The sequence below is a fragment of the Accipiter gentilis genome, chromosome 8 (genome assembly GCF_929443795.1).
Source record: "Accipiter gentilis chromosome 8, bAccGen1.1, whole genome shotgun sequence".
In the NCBI taxonomy this organism is placed as follows: domain Eukaryota; kingdom Metazoa; phylum Chordata; class Aves; order Accipitriformes; family Accipitridae; genus Astur; species Astur gentilis.
The window spans coordinates 1273135-1297187 of record NC_064887.1 but is presented as its reverse complement, the minus strand read 5'-3'; the positions used below and the strand labels follow the sequence as shown (position 1 = coordinate 1297187).

The window sequence follows — 24053 nt, the reverse complement described above, 5'->3', positions numbered from 1 at the left end:
TCCAATCCTGCAAAAATTAAGGTCATTTGGCTGTATGTACTATGTCTGTTGAATTAATCGGTGCATAAAGTTAAGCACGGCTGTACCTCTTTGTAGGACTGGAGGGCTGAGAGGGCAGAGTCTCATACGCAGCCTTCGGGAGACTAACCCTACAGACACCGAGAGCACACGGCAGCGTGTGCGCAGCCCCAGCACGCCTCGCCCTGCGCTTCGCACACACGCACACATACACACATGTCCACTGCTGAACACGCAGGTCTGACTGATATTAAATACCTATTTCATCTAAGGAATCGCCACCGGCACCTAGAAATGTTTGGGGATTTTGTTTGTTTAATTTTTTGACTTGACAATAATTATGTCCCCCTCAAATTTAAGTGAAAATTCAGAGATGGGACTAAGCATCTTGTCCATGTTATCCAGTGGCTCTGTCTGGTACGAATGCAAACAGGCCATACTTCATTTATGGTTTTGTATTTAATAAAGCTGCTGTTCATTCTATTCTGTTGCTGGAAATATCAGGATCCAGATATCAGGAATCGCTGAAATGAAACATATCATTGAAACATACAATTTGATCCAGCCACAGGATAGAAACATCTCTCAATTTTACATGAGACAAGGCATATGAGTTGGGCTATGTGTATCCTTTTTTCCCTTCTTCAAAAAACTGTACTGACATGATACTTTCTGCAGCACCACTGTTTCTAGCGAATGGATTCTAAAATATAGCACTTTAAAGCTGCAATACAAGAGAGATCAGAACATCAGGACTGTGTATAGTATAATTTGAATTGGGTTTATACTATTTCCTTAAAGAATGAATTTTGTCATGTTATTCAAGGTTTTAAAAAAATGCCCCATTTCTGAAAAGAGTAACTGCTTAGCACATGGCTGTAAATAATACGATAGGAATAGTACGATCTGTCACTGAACATGCGCAGAGTGACCCAGGACATTTTATTGCCATACTTCGGATTCAACATATTTCTGTTTATACCCTGCATCTGAGTTTATCAGTAACTACAACAGATTCACTGCATACTCTGTGTACACGTTAGCATGGGATAGTGTATCTTCGGACTAGCAAAACTCAGAGTCTGCCTTTTCAAAACCTGGGGTATCTGAACTGAATTTGGAACTGCTGAGTATGCAGAGTGCTCAGCTGGTATTGCTCGCTAAGAAAACCTATTGTTAGGAGGAAAAAATGTTATAGTATAATAATTGTGTCGCCTACTGGAGTTCATATACAAAACAGGGGAATAATAATGTCGATAATGGTTTTATTATTCTTGTCATCAATCGCTGTTTTGTAAGCAAGTCAAGATCTATTGGGGTCACCAGGAGATCTTGCATTCAAGGGCTGTTGGCCAGACTCATGCCGCAACAGTTTTCACAGATGGCATTTTTAAATTCAGCTGTAAACTGTGAGCTATGTTTTGTGTTAATGCTGTCCGGGGCTGTTTAAAAAAAAAAAATAAAAAAAAATATTTAGTAGCATTGCATGCTATTTTGAAACTTGATCCTTCACTGAGTGAAATGAGAGTATTATCTTGATAGACTGCAGTACTAAGAAATTGTGTGTGAGAACTTAACTGCTGTGGTAAGATATTTGTACAGTGTTAGTATATTGGTAATGAAGCCCTGTCTGTAAAGATGATTCTATCATGGACGGCAACATGCACTTCAGTACAGTTATTGGAGCAACCTCGTTTTAATATATATATATGTATTTTATATATATATGTATATATATAAAATTCTGCTTGATACTTCATGTATTTTCAGATATCTAGTATTTAAAAGCATCCTTTATCATTGCTAAATTAGCCAAACCAGTACAAAATTAAGTGCAAGAAAAATACCAATTCACATAGTTTTTGGCAGTAATACAAAAGGGACTATTCAGCTTCTCACATTTACAGCCATTTAGGAATTTTGATTTAGAATGACTAAGGGAAACATTCCTACATTCAGAAGATGTCTCAAAATAATTTGCGTTCTCTTTTGTAATGGGAAAACTAGTTTTTTACAGAGATCACCTACTGGTTAGTGGTGGTAGATGGAAAACATAAAAAGGAGTTGGTGCTATCCTTGACTAATCGCCTAAAAACCTAAGTCTGAAGCAGGTCGATGACCCCCTGGAGATGGGAGAGGAGGTTTTCCTTTTAGCCAATAGCACCTTTGTCCTCGACTAGAGACTCCTTATGCTCAAAAGGATGCCTTAGCATTTCCCAAAACACATTCCAGATTTGTTGGAGAGGAAGAGGAAAGTAGTGTTTTATGAAGGCACACCCATGCTGAATTTGCAGGAAAAAGGAAAGAAAACAGAAAGCAGTACTGCACAATGCAGTTATAATACAAGGCTCATTCTTGAAACCTGAATATCATGCTAGAAGAAAATCTAGATATGTGTAATATTTTGAAGAAATATTTTGAAGGCAATATTATTTGATTTTTTTTATCAAAAAAGAAAAATGTTTCTGTGTAAATGTGGATAGAATGCTATTTATGAAGGGAACTGAATATTTGTATTGCAGCCTTAAAGAAGCACATTTTTACTGCAATATTTTTTTTTGTAAACTACAGTCTGCAACTCAGCAGACCATGACTGAATGCTTTTGAAAACTTGTAGATTACAAACATGAAATCACAATTAATATCCTCTAAAAGTAATTTCAGAGCTTTCACGTCTTAAAAAAAGGACAATGTGTACTGCTTCACAAGGTAATGCAGCTAATCAAAAAAAGGAGTAGAATTAAAGTATTTACATAATGAGCAATTCTACAGAAGGCGATCATCCCCATGTAAGCACTGCTGATTATATCCCACGCTGCTTTTAACAAACTCTACCAGATTGGATCCAGTCATCAGCACTTTCAGAGAATCCTTAAAAGCCTTTTATGGGTCTTTACATTTAGTGCAGAATGATGTTCTTCAGGTAGAATATGCTGGTGAGGGAGGACAGTGTCAACACAAGGTACCAGCAGGAGAAGAGGACTTCAGCGTCACCGGTGATCCCATACTGGGCTGTACTGGGAGCTGCAAAAAGAAGAAAAAGGGCTTAAGTGAAAATTTCCACTCTTAGACCCTCAAATTCTTAGTTTTCATTAATTCTTCTAAGATAACTCGTAGAGCAGCAAAAGCATTCTTCTGAAAACTGGAGAAAATGCTGCAAAAGTAACCAAGCCCTCCTGCTACGCTGCTCAGTGAAAATTACTTTTTGTTTTAGAGAGGATAAATCATCATTAAGGCAAGCATTTAAAAATGTGAGTACTTAACATCAGATGAGCGCTTCATGGTTAAACATCTGAATAATTTACCTGTTTTTAAGTTACTGAGCATTAAGATCTCCACTGAAATCAATGAGAGGTGAATATATTTGCCTCCGTTGGAAAACAACTTTCTGCCTAACTTTAGAAGTCCAAGTTTGACAATTTTGCTTAGCCAGAGACATTCATATTTATTTTCACTCTCTGAAGAAATTGTATTTACTTGCTTTAATACAAAGTCTTTCTCAAATTCCTAAGTAAATATTACAGTAAGTGCATGCGAAAAGAGTTAAAATACAAGAAAACAGCGTCGAGAAACAAGTGAGGAGACAATCGTGTGCAGCAGTGGCGAGTGGGCTGTCTGCAGGCTATCCTGCCTGCGGCACGGGAACGCACCCAGGCACAAACCGACGATTCAGGTCTTGTAAAGCCACAGGCAGGAGGCAGGAAAAGGACCTGTTACCTCGCCCTGCGCTGAGCTGAAGCTAGCAGGATGATGCTATTGGAATGTTCGGCTGCTAATTAAGCACTGCAGGCTCACTTTGGCTGGCAGCTTTGTGTAAAAAATTTCTCTCAAATCAAATGTTTTTCTTCTAGAATGTGCACGAACCTCTTATAGTCGTACGCAGCATCCCATGCTCTTTGGTTGAACACTGGTATCAAAGGTTTTGCTTTCCAGACTATATGAATATACTATTGATTATTCTAAAACATAAAATCTATGCAACTCTTGTATCGAGTGCTGTTTCTACAAGCAGGCATCGCTTATGTCAGTGGCACTTTATTTAGATACAAGTTGCAGAATTTGCTTTTTTGACTAGACAATGCCTGCCAGAAACATGGATGGAGATTAGCTGGTGGATGCTGAGCAAGACTGAGCCAGCTTGGTGCCCGCATCCTGGTGCTCAAGGCTCTCTCCTCGCAGAGGACAGAGGTGTTGGAAAGGCAGGAAGGGAAGCTCATTCCTGATGACCCTTCTTGAGCTCAGGATGCTCAACCCAAAGTCTGCACTGCAAAATGGAGAAACCACTAATGTGGCTACCGTGAAAAACACGGGAGCCATGTGTGAACGAAGAGGAGAGGTTGCCTGGGAGCCTCCGGTTCGTGTGGGGGTGGATACCATGTGGAGGATCCTGCCTCTTCTGCAGGGTCTCTCCTTCCACCCCATTACACTGCTGTCCTGAGGTGTCCTCAAGGCATGGGGCTATCTGGACCAAGAACACCAAGAGGTGGTCTGAAGATGAGACTTCAGCCAACAGCTCTACTCCACAGGTACGGGAGATGGCTACACAGAACAGGTACCAACAGTGCAGAAGGCAGTTTTCCTGGGACCAAGCCAAAGCTTGTCCCACCACCTTGCCGAGGAATGAGCCGCCTCTGACAGCACCGCTGCCCCTCACCCGCGCCAAGTCCACCCCACCTCTGGCAGGGGAGACACCAGGGTACAGCGCATGCCGTGCCTTGGAGTAAGCAAACTTCACCAAATCCCCACGTGCTTCCCTTTTGGGCAGAGAAGAGGAGGAGGAGTAAAGCATCCCTGATGGCAGGTGTGAGCCGTGCTGCCGGGGTGTCCAGGAGGGTTGTGTAGTGCAGGCAGGATGGAGCCCAGGGAGCAGAGCAGGATCTTGCTCCGTGGGGTTGGTACCCAGCATTTGGCTTGCGCGGGAAGCCCCCCCCTGCCCCAAGATGAACGATGCCAATAAAGCAACTACAATCACAGACTCTCTGGAGGAGTAGGAGAGACTGCAGCAATCGCCCAAGAAATTAAAGTAAACCTGGGGCTTTCACCAAATCCTGTTTGCTTTTGTAAGACGCAGTCTCCTGAATTTCAAGTTTTGTTCAGTCCAAATACTGAAACATAAACATCCCTTTTCTTTCTGTACAGAAATCTGTGCTATGTGCTACCAGGTCCATTTTCAATGTATGACATTTTATTTAGCGCAGAGTGTGTGATAAAACACCAAATCATTCATTTCCCCCCTGCAGAAAGGTTCAGGTAATGAAAAAAAAATTACAAGATGAAGCTTGATTTTGAAGCTTAGTTTAGTGACTTATAACCATGACTAACTGCAGGACAGGGCACTCTCTTCTCATTAAAAAGGAACTTTCTGTGGTAAGTTGGTATGACAAATCAACATTTAATTTATTACAAAAAACAGGCTAGCAAGCTGAAGCATAGCGTAGGTGGTATTCCATTTTATCATATTAAAAGAATTTCCCCAACGTAAAGATAATTTGAACTATGGTGGCTATAAAAGCGAGTGGAAAATTATGTAAATCTGATTTCCTGCATATGAACCAGTACTATCTTTCTAAAGCTTATTAAATCATATCTGGATTGTTTCAGCACAAAGGTACTAGGTGAATTAATGGGGGAAAATACATAGACTTGGGTAGATAATAGAAAAGAGTTATGGTTCCCGAAGCTGGCTAACCAGAAGAATTTGATGTGAAAGAAACCTGAAGGGGAAGCAAATCCGGAGAAGTTTAAGCCTCTGGACTCTGCTGGGTTTGAATAAACTGCCCTGAGGGCTGAGTTCAGGTGGTACAGGGAGGTGCAGGATGCCAAACAAGTGCAGGGGCTGGTTTTGCTGGTCCATGGGCCATGTCCCTGATCCCACCCTGTTCCACACCTCCCCCACTGTGGAGCAAGGGTTTCGGTGCTATGTCCGTGTCTGATAAACAAGATTTTCATTTAATAAGCTCCCGAGTTTCTTTAAACTGGTCTTTGGCATTACAATAATGAATGAAATCCAGCTGTGCTGCATGGCTCCCAGGTTCACTGGGACTGATGCTCTGAAAGATTTTGAGCCGAAATTTAAAATTATTCTCCAGGCCCTCTACTACCTGTTCCATTTCCTCAGATTTCTTTAAAAAGGGCAAACCGGTGTGAGCCTGCTGCCATTGAGGTCTGCTGATTAATGTCTGCTGGGTATAGTTTCACTTAGTGAGATCTGCAGTGGCATTTGCTGTAGAAAACCAAAATAAACGTGAAACTATTCACATTTGAGTCCACGTGGCCCCAAGAGTCCCCCCGAACAAGGAAATTGCTGTCATTGTGGAAATGTCCCCAAAATCTATGGCGTGCCAACAGGCAAATTGATCAGAAGTTGGCTTTAAAGGGCTTTTTTGGAACTGTATGCTGCAGGTTTAAAAAGACACACTGATTTAATTCAAACAGGAACTGGTAGCTGGAAAACATTTGCCATATGCCTGCACAGGACCAGCAATTCAGCATGTGCATCATAGTGCGCTTCTTCAACCCTCAAATTCATCCGGCGGTGGAAAAAGCCTGACTGTTTGGGGGGTTGTTTTAATAGTCTCCATTTACAATTAGCAGCCCGAATTAGAGCACCCTTTGGGAAGCTCAGCTGGCAGAGATGGGCAGGACGCTGCCTGTGCTTTTAGCTGGGGAACACCCGGTTGTCTCAGGTACGATGGATGGTGACTTAGTGATTGGGAAAGTCTTGCCAGATCATTATGCCTCCTAACTCCAATTTGACTTCTGGGTATCTCCAAGTGTTTCTAGTCTCCAAAGTAAATTTATAAGCAGATGTCCCTCCTTGACTGTTAGTGGCAAATGGGTTGCATCAATTACAATGTCACGGTAAGTCTACTGTATGGCATACAGTTTAAAATGTTGTGCTTGGCTCTTAAAAATTCTTAAAAATTAATAAGCTTTCATAGGGTTTTTTTTGATGGTTTTCTATGTCAGACTAAAAACCTTAGCTTAGGAATGAATGAAAAGGTTTAAATGTTTGAAAATAGCATAAAACTCACAGCTTCTTTTTTTCTTCCCTACTAAGATCTTAGCATTGAATGTCATTGTTTTATACAGACACACACACTTGCACTTGCAGTCTTAATATTGGTACAGCAAGGTAATGGTGGAGGTATGTATGATTAGGCATTAAATAAAAGCATGAATTATTTGACTCTGTGATTACAGCTGCAGCTATCCTGGGCATTTCCATAATACCTATCACCACCATTATAATGAGGCACACTGTTTATAACTGATTTTACAGCATGTGAAGCTTTTGGTACACGGAGAGGGGAAGGAGAAGGAGAACAGCGGTTGGGCCGCAGAGAGGTATTTATCTGGCTAAAGATTCTCCTCCAGAACAATGTCTTGGTAACTATCTGAAATGGAAACCAAGGTCAAATCATTTGGCTCCTCTTGTGCTGATCTGGCAGTGCAAATTCAGTTCAGAGCCATGGTAGGGATACCTTAAAAGAAAGTGAATTTCCATCTAGAAGAAGATTAAAATGAGCTTGATGAAAAGTCTGATGTTTGAAATATAAAATGACCTAGGATTTAGAAGATGCAATAGGTTTAAAATATATCAGCTTCAGTCATTGAGGGATAATAATTTACTTTCTTGCTAGTGGAGAAGTTGTTAGATTTTCCTCAGAGCCCGACAAGCAGCGTCCCGTCTGGCAGGGCAGTGGCAGGGCGTCCGGCTGAGCCGCGCTCACGGCAGTGTCGTGGCAGAGCGGCAAAGGGACCCGGTGGGGTTCGGCAGGTCCCTGGGCATGCCCTCTCCATGCAGCTGGTCCTTCCCCTGGGAGCTCTGCGGGGAGCCCTGTGCTCCCTGGGATTTGCAATCAACACCCGCCTGCTGAGAGTAACCCTCAATACTGACACGCAGCAGTAGGTCACAGAAGTGGGGTTTGTGTTTATGTATTGCACCGTGTCCTCATAAGCGTTATCAGGCTTGTCTAATCTCCCTTAATACATCAAAACTATCTGTAGATCTGTGCGAGTGGGTGCACTTGTTGCAGCAGGGACAGAGATACGCAGAGAAAGTTTCTGCTCCCATTCCCCCCTTTGCTTTGTAACTCCCTGTGTTATTATTTATTGAAAAAAAGCAGGTCTGTTTCTCACTTTTGACAAGACTGTATCTAGCATCTTTCCTGGGAGCCCTTTACACGGTGTCACAGCCCTGCGGAAGGAGAAAGCCTTGCTAAGGTCGGCACTTGCCGCGTCCTCCACTGCCATCACAGCACGACCGCCAGCCAAGGTCCCTGCATGCATGCCTCTGAAGTCCATGTGCTCTTATCAAGCTCTCCTTTCTTCTAATTTAGCGATTATTCTCCATAATCCTAATGTTTTATAACAGTTAGCAGTTGTGAAAATATTTAAGCACACTCTTAGCACAGACAGGATTATATTCAGAGATCTCTCCTGGTGGTGAATAGAAAGGAACAAAGTAATATTATATCACTATCTCTAATTAATACAAGAGATTAGGAAAAGTACTATGCTGAAACGTGCAAACTAACATTTCCTAACACCAAGCACTGCATCAACCAGAAATAATTACAAGCTTTAATGCTGATGCCTTGTAGACAAAAGCACGGACCTCTTTAGGTTGTCTGAATAAGCAAGACTAATTCTGTTAAATGGATTATGCAGGGAGATGTTAATAAGCATTTCATTTAACTATATTCAGATTAATGATTTATTATAGGAAAGCCTTAATAAATACTTTTTTGTGCAACATTTAAAATATACAGAGGCGGAAGGAATAAACTAACTCAAGGTCAAAGCAGAAAAGATTAAAAAGACTGGGCTGTCAAAAATGTTTTTTTAAAAGAAAAGATTGTAAGATAATGGGACTCTGAAGGCTCAGTGGAGTCCTACAGATAACATCTCTAAATATTGTTACACTTGAAGTTAGTTGAGGATTTATGGCTTTGGAGGAGCGGGTCGACAGTCTATAAAAGACTGAATTAGAAAGCAATGGCTTGTGATAGGAGAGCTAATCTGCTTGGAGAGTGCTAGAACAGGCTTACAGGCGTTTTGACCAAAGGAAAGTTTGTCAGGAAGAGAAACCTTACTCTGTGCCTTGGAGGCCAGGCAGGATTGTAGAGAGCTTGACCTTGGGAGAACAAAACCCTAAAATCTTGTGTAAAAATGAATCAGCGAAGACACCGATTTGTTTAGTCTTATGCAAATGCAATCATCCTCAAGGCTAAGTGCCTGAGACAGGAAATTTGCAGTGATGGAAAATTCACTAGTGAAGTTAAATAGATAAATCTGAAAGAGAAGGTCCTTTTGAAGTGTGTGCTAGATGGAGACTTTAATTAAACAGAGCTTTGACCATGATAATAACACTTGGAAAATGCTAATAATTTAAGTAATGTTGAAAGGCGTTTGGTCTGTGTCTGTGGTAGCCAAGAGCTGGATGTGGTGACTCAGAAAGTTCTCTCCAGTCTGATGTTGCTCTGTTATTGGTATGAATCACTGAAATTCCTTTTAATGACAGAGAAACGTGAGGCACTGGCCAGGCCAACATCCCCAGAGCACATTTGAAATGCAAAATGCTTATGTTTTAAATAAAGGATTACATTTGCAAGAGATTATTTTATAAGTGATGTATGGTCAAAATGTTTTGCTTATCCCAGCAAAGACAGCCAAGTGAAGAAACCAGTGCAGAGCTATGTAGCCCTGGCTTTTGGAAAAGTGAAACACATTTTATGTGATGGCTCACAGGGCACTGAAAAACATTTTCACTGAGTATAACAAACTGTTAGACGAGGTAGCTCAATGCCACTGGACGTGTCCTCACCTGCACGCAGTGTTCATTTGTCTCCCCACTCCTTGCTCACGAAACCATAGGGACAAAGAGTGGTTTTATCGTTCTCTGAAATGTGAGTGCTGGCAGAAAGATTTGGAAGATGAGCCCCCCCATAGACCAATGGAATTGATAAGAGAGGCATATTGTCAGGTCCTATTCACCGGCATTCACACAAGGCTGCTGTGAGATGCACAAACTGTAAAATGAGTGGCTTATGCTGATTTGTTTCTTATTTCTAATTTAAATGAGTAAAGTAGCATTTTTTGAGTCTTAAAATAGGAATACAGAGAACAAAAGATTATTGCTATAACTGCACAAGCAAAACCCAACTATTTGTTGCACTAAAATATTAAAGCTTAGTATTTTAAATTGAGATATGTATGCCACCAGCAACGTTTTAAAGTGAAATATTATCCCAGTGTGTGTTTGTGTGTATCTCTGTGTATGCGCAGAAAATAAGAAAGAAGCATTTCTTCATTGTTTCAGTCATAAAGACCCCGGTTGTGATATTCTCTGTGTCTAATTCCGAACTGGTTCTTGATTCTGATTCTGACTGAGTTCAAATATAAAATATGATCTTTACAGGACTAAAAAGAAAGTCAAGCAATCAATATATGATAACTAGCTCAGCCACCCAGCATTGTAATTTCGTAATTGAGGGGATCTTTGCCTGGGAATTTGGGTTCCCTGGCTGTGGAAACACACGTCCAAGGAGGCAGCAGAAGAGACACGTTTCTCTCTCTGCCCGCCGCAACAGTCAGAGTCACCCTTCCCGTTCCACCCACTCACACACCGACAAATAACTCATGCTGAATATTGTAAACAGCTAAGTACTAATTTAAAACCAGCTAAAAATACACACAGTAATGTAAATTTTAAGTAAGATGATTTTTGCTTGCTTATTAATGTGATGGGGCATGCCAGACACATTTTGCAGTTGTTCAAACTAGACCTACTTAGTGAACACTTAACAGCTGCATTTCATTAAGCTTATAGAGAAAGCAAAACCATAACTGATGGAGGTTGTTAACTATATGCAAAAGGTTTTTAAGTGTCTTAATTTCTGTTCTCAAATAACTCTCTGGAACAAAGCACTTCCAAAGTCAGCAACTTCTCAAAAGTACTTAGTGCAGGCGTCTCAAGATACATGGTATGGATATGGAAGCACCCCCAACCCCCTTAGGCTGGCTCACCTGGCAACCTGTTATCTTGCAAACCGAATCGTTCCCTGTTCTAAGGAGAGCATCCCACGCTCAGGCTGAAGAGGATGCAGTTACGGACCTAGGCATCAATTCGGCAGAGCTGCATTTGGGAATGCGGCCCTGGGGCTGGGAAGAGCTTTGGTGAGCAGCAGCGAGGAGCAGCCGTGCTCCGGGGAGGTGGGGGTGCCAAGGCGTTGTTGGATCAGGTCACCTTTAAGATTTTTGCTGTGTCCTGTTTGCCTTTCCCCAGTTTCGCTGCCTTGAGACCCGCCTGAGTCAACCACCTCTCAGCAGCCTCTCTCCCACTTTCAAAAGCTGTGCTAACAAATGGAACCCTACAATGTAGTGGTTTTTTCTAAAACTCATTCCTCCTTCCTGTCAGCTCCAACATCTACTGTTGGGTTTCCAAATTGTCACTGATTCCTCTCAGAGAAAGCCACCTTTAAATCTGATTGTTATTGTTCACAGCAAAACATTTAATGTAAAAAAAAAAAGGGTGTAATTTTAAAGAAACAAACTTCTCTAATTTTTCAAGCTTATAAATGGTGAATAAATTTTCTAGCTAATTTATACATTTAAAAAAATCATGGTAATTTGATCATATATAAAGTTACAGTGTTTAAGAGATCAGAAAAAAAAATCCTCTCCAAGAAGGGGGGCACATGGGCTATCTTAGGCACAAGATCCTGGTAACTCAAAAACCTTGATTTTGGACATTTTCACTTCACGTGCTAAAGGAATTGCTGTGGTCCTCAGTGTCAATGTGTGCTTTTTGAAGGAGTTCAGCTCTAATTATTAGTGATATGATAGTTAGAGACCTACAAAGCTATTAACATTTTCTATTCAGTATACGTACACCCTTGAGTTGTTAAAAAACGTGTATAACCGAAATTACTGGATTTGAATACATTTGAATGTAAGTGCTTTATATTGCTACTGTTTTCACAACGAAAAGGTATTGTTAAAACTTTATTACCTAGGTGTGATTTGTTTCCAAACTTGCATTTTAAATTTTAGCATACGGTTGCCAGTAGAAAAGTCCCCATTTGCAGGCAGTTATCGCACGGTGGTACCTAAAAATCCCTGTAGTTATTGCTCACTCTAATTATATGGTATTGCTGTTGTTCTTACTCAGTAGTGTTTGTAAGTGTGGGCTTTTCAGTGGGGGCCAGGCACGCACCGTTTTAGTTACTCCATATTTCTGTATTTACAATGGATTCAAGTAACATGAAAAAAGGGCAATGGTGATTTGGAGAAACTCTTAACAATAGCAGCCCTAACACAAAAGCCTGTTTTGTAGATAATCAGTGTAAATAATAGATTCCCCACATGCTGCTGTCTGTCAAGTTATTTCTTCAAGCAAATGTCTCTGGGTATCATAAAATCAGAAAAATAGTGGTGCTCAGACAAAGCAGGCTCATGCTAATCTTTCAGATAGTGCAGACCTGCTTTTGTTGCAGCTGCAAAAACAAAAACAATTTTAAACCCTTATGCATTGTTGTACAGTATATCTTTAATGGAATTTCATTTAGACACAGATAAACTTGATCATATCAAATAAAACCCCCTTCCATTAAATAATGCAAAGGAAAAGAATCCTTCTAATACATTAATAGGATAAATGAAGCAGGCACTGAACACAGAGTGCCTTAGTGTTTTAACAGGATAAAATAGTACAGCCCTGACATACCTGGTTTCGACAGCAAGGAATATTTCATAATCCCAAGAAGTATTTATGAGGAAAATTACTGTGAAGGAATAGAATAAAATTTGGCTTTATATATCATCATTTGTACTCAAGTTATCTCAAATTTCTCTGTACAGCTGGGAAGAATGGTCATATTGGAACAAATAAAGTACGTTTAAGGAACTTCAGAGCTGCGGATATGTACCAGCCTCGGACATTTGAGACGACTTTTAACAGACGGAGGAGATACCAGCCCCAGTCCTGGGACGAACCCTTAACCCGATCACCACCTGATCCCTGCTTGTAACCGGTGAAGGAGGCAGGAGAAAGCAGCCAAGTGCTGTGCCTAGAGAGTAAAGCAGAGCAGGTAATTGATGGCACTGGACAGACATCGCGCTGTCCGTCAAAGCAGACTGAGCCCGAACACAGCTGCTCAGAACAAAGAGCTGTGTGCACCGATTCACCGACAATCCCAAACCATCTCCTGCAAGTCCTCTAGCACTGACCAGCAATACAGGGACCGTACCAAGGTGACCTGAGCTGAGATTTTAATGCAAGAACCTCAAAGCTGGATGTGCTGTAATGAGAAGGAGCTGCATGCATTTCAGAGGGCAGATTACAAGTCAAAATAAACTTAGTGACTAAGAGAAATCTTCTGGTCAGGAAAAAAAATAAATTCAATTCAATAAGGCCAAAAAAATCCTGCTCTTTAACAAAACCAGCCAACTGCACATGTACTGGAAGAACAAGAACTGACCCTGTGACAATTCCTCAGGAAAGTGTCTGCGATTACAGTGGATCGCCCATCCTATCCTGCCATGAAAGGAGAAACACGTTTCTGGGGTGTGTAAACAGAAGTGCAGCCTACGAAGGAACGCTGCTGCTCTCCTCGGCGTGGGAGGGCTGTGTCTGGCGTGGGGGGGTCACGGTGGGAGATGCGCAGACTGGCTGGACGCAGCCCAGCGAAGAACGACGAGATCATCTCACCTGGGAGGAAAGCTTGGAACAGCAGGACAGTTCAAAACCCGAGGGGGAGAGGGAGTCCCGGTAACGGCTGAGGGATACCCGTAAAGATTGTCCCTGGAGAAGGTAAGGGAATGGTCTGCTTGTGTCTGCAGCAGGTAGGACCCAGAACAGCTATGAAGGCAAACTTGACCCTGGGTTGCACAGAAAGGATGAGGAACCTGCATCACTGCAGAGTTTTAAGAGCAGTGTGTACAAATATCTGTCAAAAATAGCAGCAGACACCACCTCTCTTGCCTGTGGGAAAAAGCCTTTCTAGATGTTCTCTTTGGGCCTTAAAAAAATAATAATCCAGGCGTGCATTGTAATTAGCAGTGACTGAAACATTGAATTTCTTTCTGGAACTGGAGGTACAAGAGGTTCCAGAGGAGGAAAAGGAGGGTGGCTCGTGGCAGAGACAAAGATCAGTCACCTCAGCCTGCAGCTCCTGCAGCAACTCCCCCGTCCATAGCACAGGCTGCAGCTCCCTCTCCCTCTCCTAGAAACTGGCTCTCAGTTCTTTCCGATGGCTTAAGGATATGCCTGTTTTATGCAGACTGCGCAGAAAACTTTAAGCAGATCTTTAATTCTCGCAGAAAAACGAACGCAGCTGTGGAACCTATAATTAGCATATGCCTCTTGGCTTATCAAACCTAGTTCTGCTGTTGCATCATGCCTTGTGATTTCCCTCATAAATATCTTAAGATCTATCTTAAAAGCAGTTACTTGTCTTCCACTGGGAGCAATCAGTGGAAGGTCTCTCTACACTTCTGAATGGGTAGGAATTTTCTTATTCCCAGGATATATTTATCTTTGGATGAGCTCTGTCTCCTCCTGGATCTCACTGCCTGGTTTCCACTGGCGCTGCTCGTGCGTGCTTTCCCTTCGTTAGACTAAGCACCGTGTTCTAGTCTCCTTCCTCCTTCTCTTCTTTCTCTGTGTAATAGGAACAACAACAGATTCAAATACTTTACATAAACTTGCAGTTTTAACCCATTTCTTTGTGGGATCAGATCTGAAGGGCTGTAATTATCACTAATGTTCCCGCATTAGAGCTATTAATAAGTTAAAGGGCACTCTTGTTTCTAAGGCTTGAAATAAAACCCGAGTTCCATTTTCTTTGAGTTTGCCAAGCCTTCCTCTCCTTCTTTAGCTGTGCTAAAAATAATTTACCCAAGGATTACTAAAAAAAAGTGAAGATTTGTTTGAATATTATTTTGTGTTTTATTACAGCAGTAATTTCTTTGGTAAGGTTATCTTCAGTTAAGTCAAATAACTTTGCCTTCAAATAAAAGTTATTACTTAGCCCAAAGGCCAAGCAGAGAGTGCTTTCTGGAATCAGAACCACTCTGCCTCTTCGGAGCATATATGAGAATAGTTCAATAAATGCAAACCTAGCATAGCTTGATAGTCAGAGTAATATGTTCTACTACTATGTATTAATGAGCTAGAAACACTGTCTAGGATTTCATAAGCAAAATAAGGCCTCTTTAATAAAAATAGTCCATGAAATGGTGAAAATTCCTACTCAAAATTCTAACAAAAGTCAAGGGGGATTATCATATTGCTGTCTCCCCTGCTTGGTTACACAACAAAGCTACAGGGCTGGCTTCAGAAACACAATCTGTCTGTAAGCACCTCTAGGCAAAAACCCCCAAATTAAAATCAAAATCCCTCCCTGCTGAAAACCTGAAACTCTAGCCTAATTGCAGATGTTTCCATTAATACTGTGCTTAGTAGGCTGGAACACAATTGCATAGTACTGGAAGAAAAATTACAACATCTGTGTAACCTGGCTGATAGATAACATGGTGATGCAATAAATAACATGGTGTTGGATCTTTCTACTAAAATAGATGGGCCTTTTTGTGTAACCAGCCTGTTCCATCTAGTGATGTGCGCTGGGGGGCCTTAACTCCTGGTCATTGCCAGAAAAAAAAGGAAGAAGCAGCCTAGGGAAAATATCCTGGGTTTCACCAGCAAGACATTTCTACAGGCATCTGAAGCCTGCTGAATTTACTGGCTGAAGCATTAATTCCTTGAACTGAGAATTGGACACAACTGATTATTTTTTCCATTGGATTTCAAAATTACCAATGCTTTATAAAAGAAAGGCAACACCTCAGTACAGAGTTGTGTAAACTGGACAGCACAATATACAGCATCCTATTACCTACCAGCAGAAAAATTATTTAATAACACCAGTGTAGTCAGCAAAGCCAGGTAATGCAGCTTATGTTTGCTCCCACTTAAAAGAATGCTGTTGATCACCCTGAGTAACATATTCTAGTTCTGATAGGAAAGGATATGGTAAAACATCACGACCTGAGATTTAAAATGTGCTAGTTCTATGTCCCTAGGGAGGTACTGCATCACTGCGCACCAGAGTCTGAGCGGTCGGATGCAAGAATACTTTGCACTGTATTTCTATGGGATGGTGCATGGTAATTGCAGACAGGATTGACAACTTCCTCTAGTCCACCTTCCCATGAAAGGTTGAACCAGGCGATCTTTCGAGGTTCCTTCCAACCTCTATGATGTGGCATATTTCCCAGGAGCTCAGTAAAGGTATCCTAGTTCTAAGACATACATGGACTCAGACACAAGTTCTGAACAGATACTGAATTGGGACTATTCTTAATTATTGCCTATTTTAAGCTGTGATCCAAAAGACAAATGCACAACTCCCAGCTGTCCTTCTTGTCCCAGATTTCGTGAGAAAACTGGCTTTTTTTTTGAGTTTATGTATGGAAAATCTCAGAATTTGTAGAAAAGAGAAAAAAAGCTCTTCTGTTGAGAATGAACCATGAAATAACTTTCAGATAGTTTTCTAAATGATGTAGCTACTAAAGCCCTCCATTTCTTTAAAATGTTTCTTCATAACTGGTATCAGAACTAATTTATATTGGGCTTATTTATGGGAAATCTTAGCATATTAGGCAATTGCAGGTCCCATGTACTGTAGGCTTACATGATATATATGGCTACCTAACCCTGGAGCTACACTATGGTGAGTAAATATGGATGCCACATTCATCTTCCAAGGTTTGCCTCTAGAAAGATGACTTTTTGTATATCTGCAGTGTGAGGTACACAGTTTCTGAAGCACTCATGTACACTATTTTTTTGTTGTTGACAGGCTTTCTATTTGCAACTTTCAATTTTCTAGACTATTTTAGATTTGCAAAAATGTATTTAAATGCTGTAGCACACATATTTTTCATTAGTCAAAAGTAAAAAATTCTTACTTATTTTGCAGAAGTACTTGGCAGACAGATGTGCTTGCTAATGGGGTAAGTACAATACATTTCTATGGTATAAGAGACATACTATAGCTTTCAGCTACAGGTCTTACCAGAGAATCCCTCACCCTGTAAACCCCCTTCCCTCCCGTGTATGTGCTCCACTCCAGGAGGCATGCTTCACCTGCGTCGTTCTTGGCACAGTCAGGGTAAAGGAAACCACAAAACCAGCTTGTATTTTTGAGCCTAAACCCTTTTGTCTTGTCTGGAAGAGGTGGAATAGTGACAACTGTAGAGACAGAGGGCAATACCAATAGAAAGGGATCATTTTAAAGCAAACTTGTAGGCAAGGACCAAATAAATAATGTCTTATTTCATGACATTATGCAGTTTTCCGCTAATACTGCTGGTTTCGGATGGGATGTGTTCAAGGCTGGAACTACCTTCTTACCTACATATCTATAGTACACATCTAGGCCTGATTTTGCTATCATCTGTAGCAACAGCAACCAACAAAAACAATCATCACTTGTTTAGCTTAAAATTAAATAAAAAAGAATATACAAAGGATAAAGACGTCAAGTCTAGAACAGGCTGATGCTGGGTTCTGCATGGAAGTCCAAAATTAAACAGAGGAGGATGGGTCATGATCTTCCACTGGACATGGTAAACAGAGCTTTGGTTAAGAGGACATTGAGAATAAGACCATGGAAGTGCTAAAGAAAGCACTGGGACAAGCAAGCCAGCTGCCCATTCCCGTTCCCCCACCCCTCTGTTGTAGTATGTCGCCCAATTCAGAAGTGTGATGCTGTAGCAAAACTATGGCGTTATGAAGTCAAATGCTGAGAAACACAGGTTGTTTAGAAAGTAATATGCGTGGCGTGTGCTGTGGGGTACTTATGCACATAATTTTGGCAGCCTACAATAACTGCTTCTCTGACAATGTTGCCCTCATTTGTAAGTGTCACATTTGAGAAAAGGAAAAGCATTTTAATGTGACAGAAAAATTTGACTTGGGAGCTAATTACTTTAATTTGATAGAATTTTTGGCTCATCTGCATGCTCGACAATTATTTACAACTTACATTGGTAATTAGAGGTTGGGTCTTGTGCTGAAATACTGTAAATACCTTTGAAGACATTTGCTGATCCTTCTAACTTTTAGGGAAAATGAATTTATTAGTAGTTAATATGTAAAATATTTGTACTTCTGACCTTTTGTAAAACATTTTTTCTATATTTTAAATGATCGGTTGTCAGAATAATTTTCCTCAAAATGAAGTGTGACATTGTAAATAAGCTCTTGAATTAAGCAGCATATTAAATCTATGTATTCAGTGGCAACCTTTGATAGTTCTCATATATCATGAAGATTTTGTTGGTTCTGCTACATTGAGGCAATGTCATATAGCATTGTGAATGATAATTTTTTTACACTGAACTTTACAGTTTCTGGACAGTTTCAACATCATTCTTCTGATCTTGACAAAGGATATAGAGTTAAGCAGGTTAGTACATGATTTCTTGCCTTTTTTTGGTGACTGTGTATGAGAAAGGAACTTTTTCTATGGAGGAGCTGACAACCTTTAAACAAATCTTCCATGGAGGTGGTCGTCAGATGATTTCTAAAGATGAGGTTTTTATTCAGCTATTCTGCTGATTTTCTTAAGCACTTCTTTGGGGTTTCTCTTGGTCATATTTCTGCATAGTGTATATATTGCTCTCTTTTTATTGGTGTATTAAAAAAGCCATAATCCATGGAATTCTACTGCTGAACCGCACTAATAGCCAATCAATTAATCATCAATAGTGCTTTTATTGTAATAAGGTGATGGATGGAATAAGTAACAAAGTCGAACTGTTTACAAATTCCAGAAGAGTTAAAGTATAGTGCCACCTTGAATTATAACTGACTAGACCGGCATTATCTCTTGAGTTTGCCTTGTATGTCAATACTGCTTAATCTTGTTCTTTGTAATGGGGTACGTCTTAAATAGAAGGACACTGGATAAGTCATATATATAAAAGAGATCTACAGCTTGCTGGCATGTGAAATTCCTCCAATATATATTTTTATGAAACTACCAGCACATTATGTGCTCAGCAGCATAAATAAAAAAGCGTGTTACCCTGGCAATTTTACATTTACTACATTAGTTAGTAAATGCAATGGCCACCCTTACTTTTCTATAATAAAAACTGCTGAGCCTTTTCATGAAAGATGATTGCAATTTCCACCGGCCTGTATATGCAATGAAAAAACATAACTCATCAAAATCTGAGCTATTTGCTCTTAAGATACAAGAGCATTTTTCCCGAACACTTGACGTGACATTAACTATTCATGAAACTTGAGAGTGTTCAAACACTGCCTAAGTAAAATTGTTACTACTTTGCAAGTTGATTGAGATCTTTTCTGAACCAGACTCTACAGCAGCCAGCAAAAGGGCTCTACACACATAAGAAATGCAGAGAGTGTCCAGGTACTGTAGCTGTGAGCTATCGATTTGCTAAAAAGTCGAGTTCCTCCTCCAAAATTGATTCATGATAACTGCCTCCATTTGGGTCAAACAGTATTTAACCGCTTGTAAATTTTAATTAAATGATTTGTCACTTTGAACATATAGTTTGTCATCGTGCAGCTAAGCGATGTGTCTTTATCAGAGAATGACTCAAGGGGAAGGCATCAATCTCCTCTGTCACTTTGCCCCCCATTAAGATAATTTGGCTGTTGCGCAGTACGTGCAGCTCTGTGAAACAGACTGTGCTTCCTATGAACAAGTCTGTCATGCAAATTATAAAAATACAATTTCTTCCTTTTGTCATTAACATATGCTTAACTTTCTAACAAACCCTTTTCCCAGCAGCACTTAGCAAAACAGATTTTTTCCTTCCAATGACTGACTACTTCCTTTTTCGTGTACCAGTGACACCTTTAGCTATTCTTACTCAGCTACCCAAGTACCTTTTCTGTGCCTACAGTTATCCTTACTCGCAGGATGTTGATTCTAGGAGACAGTAAAGAGAAGCTTATAAACTGTGTAAATCTGTTGACTGACTCTAGAAAGGATGGTTTATTTTAATTGGCTTTTTGTGACTGTATAGCTCTTACACTCCTTTCTGTGTGACTAGCTATGGAGTCCTCATTTCAACGAATTTAAATAGGTCTTCTGCATGTGCATGTTATACAACAATGATGCAAGCATATGAATTTCATGTACATCCTCCTCTATCTGTGGCAAGGCTTAATCCTTTGAGGCGGAGGGCCTCTTGCTTGTGCAGGGACACAAGCTGTTGCTTTAAAGCTGTTGCTTTAATTCTGGGTTTCACCATTTGTGAGCTAAGAGAACTTAACAAACATCATGTAAAGTCCATCCACAGAATATACAGAAAGCGCGTATAATCTAATTGAGTACTTGTGACTCTTCATTAATGTGCGGATTTTCTTTTTCCCAAAGTACTTTTAGATTTCCACCCTTTAACCAAGGGTATCGTGTTAGAATATGCCATCCAATTTATCTTTATTCGCTGTTCCCTATGATGAATTATTTGGGGCTTTTCTGATGAAGGACTGCAGCAGGAGCTGGTGTGGCTGTTGGGACGCCTCTGAGCTTTTGCAGCTACCTCCTGCATGTGTGAGGGGGAATGAAACCCCTCACCTCCGGAGAGGCTTTGGGTTGGCTTTCTGCTGGGGCTCCCCAAACTGGGGGGTTGGTGGGGGCCCCATTGCAGAGATCCCCAACCTCCCTGGCTGATGCTGCTGCTCCTCTGCAGCTTTTACTGCTGGTGGAGGATTTTGCATCAGGAGGCTTTTCATGCACCAGCCTTCCCCGCCCACTTTTCAGCTTAATCCGGAGGATTTTGGAGACATTATGGCTCAGCTTTGCATATGGTATTACGCAAAAGAGAAAAAACCCAAAAACCCAACAGTTGAGATTTTTCAAAGCTAACTGGGAGCTTTAGGCATGAAACTCCTGGTAAGATTCATGGCTTTGGAAATCTCTATCAATTAGTACACTATTTTGGTGGAGTAGCAAAAAAACCCCCAAAACCACAAGTGTTGGTGCCTCTGTGGGAGGTCCCTTCCCAATTAATGCTGATTAATGGTAGGGGATGAGTGCGTGGAGTGCATTATCCTTGGCACAGCTCTCCCACTACCTGCACCTTTTGAACACCTTCTGCTGTGCAGATGCCCAGCGTCACCGTGCCCTCCCCATCCCTTGCCTGGGGAGGACCACGGATACTGATGGGAGGAAACGTGCTGGTGAAAAATGAGTTAACTTCAACAGATGTATTTTCTAAGCAAGAATGTTAGAGAGACCATTCAGGGACGATGCTCAAGCACTGCTGTGTGAGTTCATGCTGCGAAGGGCCCCTTGACTGCAATGCCGTACTGACCCTGTCACCAGTTGCCGAGCCATCGGGTGGCTGAGGACAGCTGCAGAAAGTCTCTTCTGCGTGTTACTTTCCACCCCCTTTCTCATCACCCTTGTGAAGTCAGGAATTTGGTCTCTTCAGTAGAAATACACTACACTCACCATTAAAAAGCACTTTGAACCACAGAACAAAAAGCACCAAAAAAAAGTTCTTTCATATTCTCAGTGATCACCTTGCAGGTGAGCTGCGGCTCAGCTGTTCTTAGCATAGCGCTGTATTCATGGGTTGCAATCAGATAAACTTGACATCGTGTGTGTCCCTCTGTTCATGAGAAAGCAGCACACACAGACTGTCAGAAACATTTCCCAGTCAGGCAATGGGCAATTTCTTTCTGCCATTGATTTTGGCTCAAAATCAGGATTTAGAAAGACAAGACAGAAAACAGTACGTGGCACTTGGCAGGAATGTTAGCAACTTTCAAAGTGTAGTTATGGATGTCATAGTCTTAAAAAAATAGTAACAGAAGGGGCAATGATATATATATATTCCCCTCCGGGTAGGTAGTAGGTAAAGTTTGGCAGTCAGTGATGAAACCTTTTTCACCTTGCCCTTTTTCTAACCTCTTTGGGAATGAAAGATACTTTGTTTTGAATATATATCCTACGTCATGCCTATCTGAAGAGCTGAGCTTTTGGGAAGACAGAGATGGACTTGGATGCCTTTAAAACTGCCTCTGATAGTCTTTGAAACACGTGGGAGAAAGATACATTTTGCTCCAAAACCAGTTAAATTTTTTCCTAGTTTGTACTGTGTATAACCCCTTAACTACTGAAATACTTCAAGTTTCTACAAAAGGAACTTTCCGAATAACTGAATGAGAGCTCAATAGTGATAATCTACATTTAACCGGGTAGGATTTCTACCTCTTTGTAAAATGCAGCTCCTTCTTTGTTTAAAATGAAACACTAAATGGGACTGTACATTGCAGGAGGGGAGGACATAGGAGACTGTAGGTATGGAAACCTTACAAACAACATCCTGAAATGTCTCTATAACCAGAGTGCTTTGCTTTGACAATTTACTGCAGAGTATTCAAATTACTTGCTCTTTTCCTATTATAAAATCCATACCCCGTTCATTCAAGTGAACATGCTCTTCAGCTTTCAAAACCGAGTTGTTCTCTGAATTGCCTCAGTTTGGCAGAAAACTCATTCAGTGTGGTTTTATATACTGTGCTTGTTGAATAAGGAGGCTGAATGGCAGGCAATCATTTCTGTTGCAATCAGAGATATTAAGAAGGATAAGTTCTATCAATTTTTTTTTCAAAGTCAAAGAGATGCATCCCTGCCATTGTGGAATACGATTGAGAGAGAAATGCAAGCTGAGACGTGTATCTCGAAAATGAGAAGACAGACGTACAAAAGATGTCAAGGTCAATCATTTTGTCTCGGTGTTTGGAGTGACAGGCATCACTGAATATCCCGGCATCACCCGACGTCACTGATCCCAGTGTGGTACAATATGGAGGCGGGTGGGTGGGAGGCAGCAAGCTGCCACTCATCCATTGGGTTAGACTTCTGCTGCCTAATGCCAACAGCTTTTTCTTATGGAAATGTCTGACTCAGCAGCTGAAAAACGGTAAAATATTTTGCAAAACTTTCATCTTAATGAAAACAATCTATAAAACTTTAACCAGATGGCTCCACAGTTTTTTGTGGCACTGTAAAACTCAGAGGCTCAGTTAAAATCTGGACTTAATGAAAATCATGTACAGGAACAGGTGCCAAAGCACAGGAACAACTACAAAGTGAATCTTCCTTGTAAGCCTTACTGGATTAATGGAGTAGCATACAGTAAATTGGGCCTGAGCTCTTAACGTGTTTCCTTCCACCTATATAGTGTGTCCTAAATAGATGTGAGGTTCATATAAAGACTTGCTGTTTAGAGATACAAACTTCTGGTCCTGCCATGCTCACACCAACGATTGCCCTATATCCTTGACAAGTGATTGTTTGCTTTTGAATTTTGGTATTCGGGTCACAAATTCTCATTAGCAGCTGGGCCTGGAAGAAGACAGAGGTCATGGTGTAGCAGGACACTGTGCAAGGGGCTTGAGTCTATAATATAAAGTCTATAGGCTAGACTCTGAGCTCTGGTCCAGCTCTGAGCAAACCATTTTTTCTATTCGTCACTCTCAACTCCAGAAGCGAAAGACCTGTCTGCTCAGACCACTGAAGCCCCCCTTAATGTTCAGGGACTGCTGCACTGCCCTCACTGCTGTATTTGTGCGTGCAAAAGCTTCTCCTATTCTGAGGAAGGTCTGTCTCCAGTAGTTGTAGAGCCCTGCACAAAAGCAGGCTAAAACCAAGACAGCATCGCTCCTGGGAGCAGTGACAACTTGTGATAAAACAATGTTTGTTTAATCGTTCAGAGCTGCTGCGTAAACCTTTTATGGCCACACTCTTTGAAAGACATGGGCTTGGCCCAACTATCATACTTTTCCCTACAAATTTTTGTTCTATTTCCTTTAACACCGAAGAGACTATTGGAAGAAAACCACATCATACAGTCTTTCTTGGGTTACCTGATGGCATGCGTAAGAGCTTATCTGTAAAGCTTCAAGAAGGACCAAAACCAGTTTAAAGACCAGTTTGGTAGACTGGGCCTTGCGACTGGTATATAATAAG

General features: G+C 41.0%; 1 protein-coding gene across 1 annotated transcript in view; it reads right to left on the bottom strand.

Moving 5' to 3' along the window:
• Nucleotides 1-2438: 2438 nt before the first annotated feature.
• The window catches only part of NEGR1 (neuronal growth regulator 1), a 291602-nt gene continuing 269987 nt past the window's right edge, over nt 2439-24053 (bottom strand). The window contains exon 7 of the mRNA XM_049808203.1: nt 2439-3042. Coding sequence (XP_049664160.1) covers nt 2918-3042 — 125 coding nt within the window. The 3' untranslated portion in view covers nt 2439-2917. The remainder of the gene's footprint in view (nt 3043-24053) is intronic.